Below are 12,890 nucleotides of genomic sequence, written 5' to 3'. Positions count from 1 at the left end.
CGTGCGCAAACCATGCGCTAAACGAAAAATTCTAACGCAAGCTCTATGGAGGCATTAGCGTTTAGCGCACACACTACAATGCCGCGCGTGCTAAATGCTAACACCTCCATAGAGTTTGCGTTAGTATTTTTTGTTTAGCGCATGGTTTACACGCGCTAAAAACACTAGTGTACCTTAGTAAAAGGAGCCCTAAAAGTTGAGGGCAAACTAATTTTCATATTCATAGGACTACAAAACAAATGAAGAATGCTAAAAAAAAAAAAAAAAAAAAGATTATGAAGGTATCTAGGATTTATCAGCAGGTGCCCCAAGAACAACACAATCCTTCTCAATAGAAACTATGGGACCGAGATGAAAATCCCACTCACTGAAACTTATCACCCCAGCATACTAAACACAGCTTTGTGCTTTTTTCTCTCTCTATTTACCATACCAACTAGTTTCTTTTATCCCACAATTTTCAACAAGGAATCATTGCGGCTTTCAATAAGATTTGGGATCAGACTTCTCAGTGGCCTGGTGAGATGCATCCTAACAATTCTGACCAGGATTTACCTCCGTTTATGCTTCACCCCAAGTTTTGAGGATAGCACTAGTAAACTGCCAGGGATCAGAGGTTCAGGCTCCATAGGCTCTACATACATATACAGATGGACTAAGATGGCATAAGAGTGCGCTAATAAATGTTCTTAGTGAAGCACACTGGAACCCTAGGCTAATTTGTCTCCCCCTCACTGAAAATTTCCTCAGGTCAATTAAAAGGGAAAGAGGGAGAGACCCATCCTTCACTTTTTTTCATTCTTTGTTTAAAAATTTTATACATTGCCTTAGTGATACACAACCATCCAACGTGATTCACAAGCTAAAAATCCTTCCAATAAACTCCTGGAAGTTGCCACCTTGCTGTAAGATCCCAGGTTGAGAGAGAGTTGAGTCATGGGTGGGGGGGGGGGGGGGGCGGGGTGGAAAGAAAACCTGGCCTGGGATATAGGGATTTCCAGGGGAGATAAGAGTTCAACCAGGTTCCCTAAAACTGTAGTTCAGAGCTTCCAAAATTTCCCTGGTCATACCTGGAATGGTATGAGAGTGATTGAAGAACAGTCGCCAAAAAGAGAGAAGGCATTCAGGTCACAGTTTGTGCTGGTGTGAGAGTTTTATTGGAAAACAGCAGAGGAACTGGACAAGTGTTAAAGTTGATATTTACCCTATATTAATGACTGTTTCATAACCAAGAGGATATATAAGCTTGGGACTATGATTGATTTGGCTTGTGAACTCACATGTGGTTTACTGGCTGAGGATGGATCAGGAGGATGGATCAGCAGCCCAAGGTTTGGTATCAAAAGGAAGGACGCATTTTAAATCCATCCATTGGAGGTGGGGAGGGAGAGGCAGCAGAGTACATTTTTATTTTGGGGAGTTCATCGTAATATGTTCCCATTACAGACCAATTGTTCAGAGATAATGAAACACATTGGTGGCACTAGATAAGACTCCAGAACTGGCACCTGGGTCCAGGGCACCTAGCTGAACACATATAGAGAGAGAGGGAGGGAGTAAGAGCAAGCAAATGAGGAATGACTCAGTGGTAGAGCTGATACCTCAACACCCTGAGGTTGTAAGATCAAACCCTAATACTGCTTCTTGGGCAAGTGTTTATAAAAAAAAAAAAGGTATCTGTGAACCACAACAAGGTATTTTTACATTATTATTTGTAGCAGGATAGCTACACTGATACCTGTAACATATAATAATAATAATAATAATTTTATTCTTATATACCGCCATACCCGGAGAGTTCTAGGCGGTTTACATCCGTTACAGTAGTATCTGCGTTAACACGCAGATTTACAAACAGTTTGAACAATTTTAAACAATTTATCAGCAATACACAATTTATCAGAACGAGGGAAGGAGACGTGTATTTCCTCGTCAGTCTCTTCCAGGCCTATCTATACCGTAAGTATGTCCTCCTCTGGCCTCGGAGGACAAAGTAGTAGTGCTTTTTGGTGAGGAAGAGCCTGGCCAGCAGCCTTGAATCAGCCTCTGTAAAATTAGGCTGCCTCCTACAAGCTATCTTAAAACAGCATAAAATTGCCATCTTAATGACATCATAAAGCCAAAATGCGCTTATGTCATTGCCTAAGAGACATTTTAAAAGCAATTCTATAAAACACACAAAAAAATGCCCGAATCTGTAAAGCACTGTTCTTCAACCGCCGATCCGTGGACCGGTGCCGGTCCGCACAGGGCTGGTGAGATTGATTAACTTCAATTTCCTGCTGGTCCGCGCAGGACTGGCAAGATCGACGAGATATTTCAGCTGGTCCGCGCTAGGCCGGAGAGATCATGGAGAACCTCCGACAGTAGCTTTCTTCCCTCTCTGCAGCTCTCCTTACTTACCAGCGCAGCGATTCACGAAGGCAGCCTTGGGGCTTTTGCTGAGTTGCGGCTGCCTCTGATGATGTAACTTCCTCTTTCCTCAGAGGCGGTGCGACCCAACAAAGGACCCGAGGCTGCTTTCCTGAATCGCTGCACTGGCAACTAAGGAGAGCTGCTGGGCAAGGGAAAAAAAAGGGACAGCTGCTACTGGACCTGGAGAGGGAGAAAGAGAGATGCTGCTGGGAGGGGAGGAGGGAAAGGAGTCAGGGAAGCTGCTGGGCAAGGGGAAAAATGGGACAGCTGCTATTGGACCTGGAGGGAAGGATAAGAAGAGATGCTGCTGGGAGGGGAGGAGGGAAAGGAGTCTGGGAAGCTTCTGGACAAGGGAAAAAAGGGACAGCTGCTACTGGACCTGGAGGGAAGGAGAAGGAGAAATGCTGCTGGGAGGGGAGGAAGGGAAGAGAGTTACTGCTGGACAGGAGGAGGAAGGAAGGGAGAAGGAAAAAAGGAAGGAAACAGCTGGCAGGGAGATTAGAGGAGGGGAAGGGGAAAGACAGGCATGAGAAAGTAAAGAGACTGATGATGGGAAGGGGTCAGCAGAGAGGGACAACGATGCTAGATCTGGTGTAGGAGAGATAAAAATGAAGAGAGCAGTGAAGCTGGAATGAATCATGTAAAAAGGAGAGGGGGCACAGGCTGGATGGAAAGGGGAGAGGAGCATAGAAAGAAGACAGATACCATATGGAAGGGGGAGAGGCAGACAGTGGATGGAAGGGGCAGATGCTAGATTGAAGAGACAGAGAGGGCAGATGCTGGAAGGAAGAGAGTGAAAAGAAGATGAAAGCAGAAACCAGAGATGACAAAAGGTAAAAAAAATAATTTTATTTCTATTTTGTGATTAGAATATATCAGATTTGAAATATATATCCTGCTAGAGCTGGTGTTAGACATAACTGGTACTGCAAAGCCCAGGCAGTGCTTCTTTAGCTTCCAGCTGGCTTAGGGTGCTCTCTGACCAGGGGGCAGTTGCCCTAGTTGCACTCCCCTAACACTATTCCTGTCATGTGTGACTGCAGTATTCTGTTAGCATGATATTTCTGTGTAGCATTCTGTAATAATTTGGCTTGTTCAGTTTTCTTGATAGTAGAGGGGATATATGTGAAGGGGAGGGGAGACAGGGGTTTTGTTGATCCTTGCTCTGTATTATTTGTATTTATACAATGACAATTGTACAGAATATTGTTTCTTTTTATACTTTAATAAAATACATTCAATATAAAATCATAACTGAGGCTTCTGCAGATGGGACCAGATGATTTGCGGGGACCGAACTTGCAGAAACGGGGTTTTTAAATTTTAGTCCTAGTAGGTTGCCGGCCCACAAAATAATTCTTTTATTTCTGCCGGTCCACGGGTGTAAAAAGGTTGAAAAACACTGCTGTAAAGGACACCTAATAATACAGACGTATTCTTTGAGCACCACTGAGGTGCATTACAGAATCATGATGGGTGCTGCACTGCAATGTTGAACGCCTAAATCAGTGTTTCTCAACTCGGTCCTGGAGTACCCCCCTTGCCAGTCAGGTTTTCAGGCTATCCACAATGAATATGCATTAACTTCACTGCCTCCATTATATGCAAAATTCTTTCATGCATATTCATTGTGGATACCCTACTCTTAGGATATCCTGAAAACCTAACTGGCAAGGGGGTACTCCAGGACCGAGTTGAGAAACATTGGCCTAAATGACACCTAAAATTTAGGCATCATTTATAGAATCAGCCCTATAGGGGCTAAAAACGTCAATATACGTTTAACAAATCTGTGTATTTTAGGGACAGATGTAAACTTTGGCAAAAAATAGAGCAAACTAAACCTGCAAGCCAGTTTGGGAAAACAGAATATATACCTGGGTGCAGAGAGAGAGAAGAATCACTAACAAAAAGAGGAAAGTAATATTAGCTCTCCACAGGTCTTTCCCCGAGACCCTTCCCTGAGCACTGGGTTCCGTTCTAGAGCCATCTACAAAGGGATCAGTGATAAGGTTGAGGGAGCTCAGAGGAGGATCACCAAATGACACATGGCCTATATGAGTGATAAAGAGGGGTGAAAACCACAGATCAAGACCTGTGACAGCTCGATAGGTAGGCACAGAGGGCAGTCTGGTCAGGTCAAGTGATTCTAATCTGCCAACAACCTCAATCTTCCTACAGTCAAGTATGTAATTTCCTGCTGTTTCTGGAAGGAGGATTCCACAGAAAACATCATCCAAGCAAACACTTGTGAAAACCACTATTACAAATTTTCTCAGCCCTTGAACTTGCCATTTTGGGGCCAAAGGTCCATACTACCTTCTCAACATTTTTCTAGGCTCAATCTTTCCTGAATTTGTAAGAAATTAAACCCTGGGTCAAATGATACAGCCATTTCAGAGCTGTGTGAGCAAACCAACCAGTGAGATTTTTATGCATTTTGTTCCCTGCTTTTGATTGAAATGTAAAACCTAACCCTTAGTCTCTCATATGAACCCTTTCATTGTACAGCAAAGTAGAAAACAAACACCAAAGCAAGAGGTACTAAAGGACAAATCCTCAGCCAAACCTGCATATCCCAATTGAAGAAAGTGTGACTGAAATGTACAAAGACATGAAATATTTTTTTTTTCTTTTTTAAAATAAACGACCTAGCAAGAATCAATAGAAAAGGTACTTGAATGCCGTCCAAACTGCTCCATCTTTTTGTGATTCCTTGAACTTGCCAGAGACTTTCAAGTCCTGCTCTCCCAGCTCCCTCATCTGTCCTCACAGCACTCAAGAGGAATGGCAGCAGGGGAATCCATCCCCATCATGTCATCAAAGGTCATTGGGCTCATCCACATCTTGGGCTCGCTCACACACACACACAAACACACATATGAGTGCTGAGAAAGGGAGAATGTAACTAGAAACAAAATACAATGGCAGTGGTAACCATCGCAAGGTGGGGGGGGGGGAAGGATTTCTAGGCCAGGAGCAGAGGAATACCTCACCCCATGCAAGCTATCTGGTTGCTGAGGGCATATTGGGCAAAATATTAGATGATTCATGGCCCTATTGGCCCATCCCATTGTGTTCTTATGGGGTTTCCATCTTTTAATTCAGGTGCAAAAAGGACAAAGCAGGTTCAAAAAGTTACAGGTTAGTGACTTGGCCAGAAATCACTGCCATGATTACCCAGTCTCTGACCAAATTATTCCCTACCAATGTCATAGACCTCACTTTACCTTTGCCTTCCCATCACTTTATTCATATTTTTATAACGAGTGCTCTCTGTAAATTAGCAAACACAGGTAACAAAAGTGAAAAAGTATAATAAGCAATGAAACTTCAAAAGACAGCATATAAACAACTCTTCATATATTCTGATTTCTGAAGGCAGGAAAGGGCACAGCTCATAAAAGGAACCAAAAGCAATGGTAAAGAAGAAAACTAATGGTAAAGAAGAAACCAGGTGAGAGAGTTGAATGGTATTAATGTAAGCACAGTGATCAGCTGACAAACAGATCAGAAAGGTGGGGGAAGGGGAATTCTCTAAAGCCTGGGGGAAACCTGTTTTACACTTGGAAAAGGCCGTTTATAAAAAACAGCACAGCAGAGATTAGAATATATATCATACTGAAGACTACACCACGTGTAATTTACAAGAAATGACATAAGGTCCTTAATCTGCTCTTTGTTTGTCTATTTTGTTTGTCTAACTCTACTTTTCACTTCTCTATTACCCTCCAGGTACTTTAGTTAGATTGTGAGCCTTCGGGACAGTAAGGGAATTTTTCAAGTACCTTTCTTATTTCTAATCTTAATGTATATTTTCTGTAAACCGCTTTGAACCTAACGGATTTAGCGGTATATAAGAAATAAATTACATTACAAATTACATTACATTATTTTGGTTTACGTAAGACCTCTCTATTGCAACTGTGGTTGTTTCCAATAAAATAACAGCATAGCAGTATACTCTGTGAAAGATGGCACATACCAATATGCTCAGGGGGGGGGAGGGGCAGTTCCACAACCTAGACACTCACATGTTCATATTTCATTGTTGAGAATGTTAGCATTTATGTATGTCTGTGCCTACACCTAACATGTGTAAATGTTAGCAGGATGCCTGTGTGATCTTCTGCAAATACCCGCTTAACTTACCTAGTGGATATTTGCAAGGGAAGTGCACACAGGTGTGGAGCATGGGCAGTGCTCCCACTTACATGGGTAACTTAACAGACTTCTGTAAGAACTGTCCCCAAATGTGTAAGCATTTTTGAAAAAAACATCTAAGTCCAGTTTCCAGCTGAACATCCAAAGTTGGAGGAACAAAAATTACCATTTTCGAATGGCAAACTGCTAAACGCCCAAATATAATTTTTTATTTTTGAAAATCGTCTACTTAGACATCTTGGCCACTGGGATGTCTAAACCTTATTGGCCTGGTTGAAAATATCCTAATCCTTACCATTTGGACATGGGTGGGGCCAGCACAGTAATAGACTGGCCACATAGACATCCCGACAGAGCAATGGGACACCTTAAAGAGCACTGCTGTGAACTTCATATAAAGGGTGCCAGCCGTATCTCTCACCATAACTCCCTTATAATTTAGGGTGAGCCCCCAACCCCCCATAAAACCCAACTATACCTTCTTGTGTACCCCCCCAATAGCACTTATGGTTGCAGATGGCACCTCTATGGCAGTATAGTAGGGTCTGGGTGGGCTCTCACTTTCTACCATAAATGTAGTGATTAGAGTGGCTTACGGGCCTGGGTCCAACTCTACTAGGCTTCCCCATACCAGATGCTGCTGTTTTAGAGACAGGTATGTACCTTTTTGTTCTCATTTTTGTGTGGTAGAAGGGGGGCAGTGAGCACTGGGAGAGTTTGGGGGTGTCTTACCTTTGATGCATGCAGTGTTCATCTGGTCAGTTTGGGTACCTTTGTGGCACTTAGACCCTTCTAAAACAGGTCTAGGTTCAAACATAAGTTCCATCCAGGAGTCTTGCAAAATGTTTGATTATCGCTGCAAGACGTCCATGTCTAACCCACTCTTGAGACCGCCCAAAGTCTGTCCCTAATACGCTTCCACCATACCCATCTCGTGCTCTGGACGCACAGAGACTGAAACACCTCGCTAGACGTCCAAAGAGACAGTTTCAACTATCGGCACTTTGACGTTCTAGTGATTAGGACGTACAAATGCCGATTTAGCATGCTTTTTGGACATCTATGGGGTTTTTTTTTATTATGAGCATGATAGTGTGGCCTCGGCAGGGGAGTAGTTGCGACATTCCAGCATATTTTATAAGTGGAGGTCATATACATTTACACAAGCTTCAAAGCAGGTGCTTTGTGAGGGTCAGCATTTATGTGCCACAGGGGTTGGATCTGGGAGCTTATGCCATAAAGATTATGCCATAAAGACACACAGGGGCCCATATTATCTCATAAATAGTCACCTTTTTGGTTCTCTCGCCTGTTATAAAATCAAGCCCAAAAAGACTTGCATTAAGTGAAATGGGAGAAGATAAAGGGGGGGGAAGAATGTTAGGGGAGTGGAAACAAAAGAGTGAAAAGAAGGATTGTTGACAAGCCAAAATAATCTCAACCAAGTCAGCAGGACTGTTACAAGTGTTGGACAATGAAGACCTTTTCCTGTGGCTCCCTGCCCTTCCTTTTTCTTGCCTTCATAGACCCAAACCAAGAAAAGTCACGGCTACTCTAACACCTAATGGTGATGACAGTGGCAGGAGCAGTCAGTTAGACGTGCAGGTCTCCAGCTCAACTTCCTCTGCATAGCCCTGCCCTTGCAAGAGGCAGAGTTTGGCAGGCAAATGTCAGCTGACAGTGTCACCTCACGTGCCTCATAGATTGCTCCAGTTGTTAATGTTGCCATGGAGTCCTGGACCAGCCCTAACGTTTGGAAGATTCTGCCTGAGGGCAAGAAAGAGTGGGTGAGGGTGGGAGATTTCTTTGACAATAGCTGCCACCTTTAGGTGCTGGGTCTGGGTTCCTCACACTGCTCTTTCTTCCTGCACATTTGTTACTTACCTACAATGCACACACACACTTGTGCAAACCTACAGATGGACAGACAGATGGATTTTCAACTACAGGTGCTATTATTGCCTGTTTATTTTAAAATTTTCTATCCCGCCTATCAACTAAGCAGGTAACAATTAATACATACATAAAAATAATAGACTTTACATTATATGTAAAAGACACTCATTTAAAAAAAACATCATCTTGTATTCCAATCAAATAGGAGCTAAAAAGAGGGGATTCTTACAGAATATGTTCTAAATGAAATGCTCAAAAGATGAGCAGAATACACCACCCAGAAAAAGAAAGAACATAACATAAAATCGAATTTCTACACCGCATAACCATGGAGTTCAATGCAGTTTACAAAAATTAAATAATAACAAAGGAAGAAGGCAGTGAAGGTCTAATCAACAAAATATTTAGAAAAATATAAGTTTTCAGTTGTTTTCTGAAATGTACGTAAGAACAAGATGAAAACAATTGAAAATCCTTATCATAGAAAGTGGGAAAGAGGCTAAGATAAAAGGAGAAAGAAGAGAAGTCATTGTCGATAAGTAAATAATGTGTATAACCATCACTGAATCCTTCTGCAAATGGGAAATGAGTTACATGACATTTTGAAAGCAGCTAACAACCCAGCTGTTGGAACAGATCATGATTGGGACTATTCTGAGGTTGCTGGGTGGGGGAGTGAATTTAATTAGTGTTACACCAATTGTTGACTGTTTTTAGGTGGTTACTCTATTGCAATCTGCATAGAACCAGGTCTGGGACTATAAACACCAAATTAAATTGAATTAAGTTCTACAATATTTCTTGTAGAACCAGCATTAATACAAAAGTGTGTGGAACTGCTGAAGGCCAATTCTGACAAAGAGCAATGCAAACCAAACCAAATGATTCAAGTAGATGAATGGTTTCTGTTGTTGATTCCACATGATTTTATCCATTTTAGACACCTCTTACCAAATACAATATTGTATATAAAAGACATCTTTTAAAAACATATTTGGCTCATGTATTATTACATGTTTTCTACGCACATAATGCAGAGCTCCACAATAATGTGGAGAATATTGTGCTTCCATTCTACATCATTTTGAACAGTCTCTTTCTATAAAAGGGTTTTAAAAAAGGGTCTTTCCTCTTTCTCTGCATAGCTATATCTGTTCATGTTTGCAGCCTTTTAATATCACACACAACTTTTTTCTTTCCCCTGTCTTTCTCCTTCCCAATACCGTATTTTTCGCTCCATAAGGCGCACTTTTTCCACCCCTAAAAAGGGGGTGGAAATGTAGGTGCGTCTTATGAAGCGAAGATACAAATTAAGGCCGTTGCAACTTTTAACCCCCCCCTGCTGCCACTGCATCTTTTAAACCTGATCTCTGCGCTTCTGGCCTGTGTGCCTGCTGGCTGGGAAAAATGAGAGCCGTCTAAGCAGGAAAGAATTTAAAAAGGTATCGAAGGGATATGAATAAAGGTAAGGGGTGATTAAAAAGGGTACTGGGGTGGTATGTGGAGGATGATTTAAGGTACTAGGGGGCACGTGGTTGTATGGGGTTAATTTAAGGTACTGGGGGGCACATGGGATGATTTAAGTACATGGGGGATGATTTAAGGTACTGAGGGCATGTAGGGGTATGGGGGATGATTTAAGGTACTGGGGGTACGTGAGGGGTATGGGGCCTGCCTGCCTGTCACCAGGCCACTACTCCTGCCTGCTCTGTGCCCTGTCTTGGCCTACCACTAGACCACCAGAGAGGGGGACATGGTGCAGAGCCTGGCAGGGAGAATTTGGGTCAGAATGTTGTTTTTCTTGTTTTCCTCCTCTAAATCTAGGGTGCGTCTTATGGTCAGGTGTATCTTATAGAGCGAAAAATATGGTAATTATTGTTGAGGCCTTAATTCTGATCTTGATTTCGTGATATCCATTGTCCTTTTCTATCCCTGGAGTTAAAAATATACAAGGAGCTGGAAAGCTCGCTGACATTTTTTGTCATGTATTACACACTACTCCCTTTTCACTTACCATTGCATTTGCTCTAAATCCATCAATTTGTGAACAAATATTTTCTAATGTTACTCCTAAATCCACCCTCTTTTAAGCCTCAAACATGGGATCTTTGTTCTAGAACTTTCTTTCCACTGAAAAAAAATTCATCTCTTCTGTATTACTGATACTCTTTTAAGATATATATATATATATATATTTAGGATTTTATATCTCATCCCATAAGGCTTATGGGCCAACCCAGATTCATTCTGGTAACTTCCATCCTGTCAGAGATGCAGTTACCAGAATTAAACACAGTACTCTAGATAAGATTACTCCAATGACCCGCAGTACATGTTCAATTATATTGTTGTCCCACAAATAAATAAACAAACCTCAAACCGTAAAAAGTCAGTTCAGGTGTGACATTTCTCATTCCAACCCTTAATCTCTGAAGCCCCCCCTTCCTTTTAGGATTCTTTCCAGACCCCCTCCCCCACTAATCCACAGACCTCGTCCCCCACCGTCACCCAACCTTCCTCCTCTACCTGGCACCTTCAGTCTGTTAGTTGCAGCCTTATGCAGGGTGCCCTATTGCCTTCCTTACCTCGGTGGTGTTGACCCGTCCCTCTGCGAAGGAGCACTCAGCTGGGTTATTGGTGCAGACATGTCGGTATTTACACCAGTGACATGAGTAGGGACTGCTTACGCAAGACAGACACCTGACAGGAGGAGAGAAAAGACAGAGAAGACTTTGCTATGCTAAATGACTTTCTATGGAGGAGAATGCAAAGTAAAAGGGGGCAGGGAAGGAGCATCTCAAATGCAAAGAAAATTTTTTTTTTTTTTTTGCATAATTTACAAAGTACCAGTAATGTACATAATTCTCTATGGACAAACAGAAATAGAAAAGAGTTTGCATAAGTCCCTGCTATGAACAGCTTACTAATCAGTCAGTCTTTTCTCTGAAGAAACTTTCCAAAACCTACGGTACTTCTAATGTCAAATCACTTTTTGGAAATTAGGTGCTGCTTTCAAGGCCAAGAGCAGCAGTCGAGGGCCAGAATGGAGCCCAGATCAGGCACGGTAAAATACAGCATCATCCACTCTTCCAGCCCAAGCATTGGGAGCCATAGCTGGGAATGGAGCCCAGTCTTGTTTCCTCTGCAGCACTTCTGAGCCAGGACTAGAATTCAAAATCCAATATTAGCAATTAACTCCTCCTCCCTGAGTTTTACGAATAGGGGTTTAGACAAATTGCAGTAGCACAAGCTTGCACTGATTCTGAATCCCTTCTTTTATTTCTTTGTTCTGCACTGCCTGCTCTTATCTCATGTCAGCAGTCTCACACCCTCACAGAAAAGCCTCAGCAAAGCCCATTCACTGCATATAAATCTCAGGAAATTATATTGCAGGTTGTTCCAGGGTTTGATAACTTATACTGCTGGCACAGGTGAGAGCTATGTCCTTCATTCCTACTTTCCTGTCACTTTTCCATACAGCACAGTTTCCCAAAGGCAGATCGAAGCAGGACAAAGTGATACTTATGGCCATGGGGTAGGTTACGCTGGTACCAGCAGACAACACCTCCCCAAAAAAGTCTGGGTCACTGCTGGCAGGTTTGTGGTGGCCAGCTTTTGTCCAGCAAGGCCATGCGGGCATAGAAGTCAGCAATGAAAACAACTACCAAAACAAGTATGGCTATTTCAAATACTGGATGTAAATCTCAGGAGGTGGGGGAGCACTAGATGTTGAATTAAGTCTGGAACTGTGTATGTTTAATTAGCTAGATGGAATCATTAAAAAAAAAAATCCTGGATAGAACATGATATCCTACAACTGATTAAACATCTATAAATGGTAGCTGGGTTACATCAGGGGCAGATTAGATGAATCAATACACCATTTTCTACTATCATCTACTCTGTTATGTTACCTCAAATAACTCATTTTAGTCATTCTGTTTTCCCATAAGAAAGAAATGAGTAGGTGACAACAAAGATTATTTTTGTTTTAAACCACTTTAGGCAGAGGGAAATAATTATACATATATGGAGATTTACACATACATTTATGGACACATTAGTATCTCCCCCCCCCCCAAAAAAAAAAAAAAAAAATATTTGACACTCCACACTCCTGTGTGAATCTGAAGGCAGGCAGTGGGAGGTGGGATGGTAAGGTCCTTTCAGACAAGCTGTGGCAGTATTAAAACAGGAAGGTGAAGGCCTTCTTTCCCATGTGTATATATAAAAGACCCTGGCACTGCAACATCCGCAGCTGATGGGAACAGCATTGTCGCATTGTTTATTTCCTGGCAAAAAGAAGAGAATGAACAAACTTCCCCTGCTTCCACAAATACTCCCCTTTTTCCATGGAGATCCCCCCACCCCCCGGGGACCTGCTCACAAAGAGAGCCAAAGCTTTTCCCACCAGA

General features: G+C 42.3%; 1 protein-coding gene across 3 annotated transcripts in view; it reads right to left on the bottom strand.

Annotated features, from left to right (window-relative positions):
* PLXNA3 (plexin A3) overlaps positions 1-12,890 on the bottom strand; it is a 479,210-nt gene that overhangs the window by 187,321 nt on the left and 278,999 nt on the right. For all 3 annotated transcript variants that reach the window (XM_033922827.1, XM_033922819.1, XM_033922836.1), the window contains exon 9: positions 11,061-11,175. In XM_033922827.1, the coding sequence (XP_033778718.1) occupies positions 11,061-11,175 (115 nt within the window). The remainder of the gene's footprint in view (positions 1-11,060; positions 11,176-12,890) is intronic.

Source organism: Geotrypetes seraphini, chromosome 1 (genome assembly GCF_902459505.1).
Source record: "Geotrypetes seraphini chromosome 1, aGeoSer1.1, whole genome shotgun sequence".
In the NCBI taxonomy this organism is placed as follows: Eukaryota; Metazoa; Chordata; class Amphibia; order Gymnophiona; family Dermophiidae; genus Geotrypetes; species Geotrypetes seraphini.
Note: the sequence above shows the minus strand (reverse complement) of the source record. Positions and strands in the feature narration are given on the sequence as shown.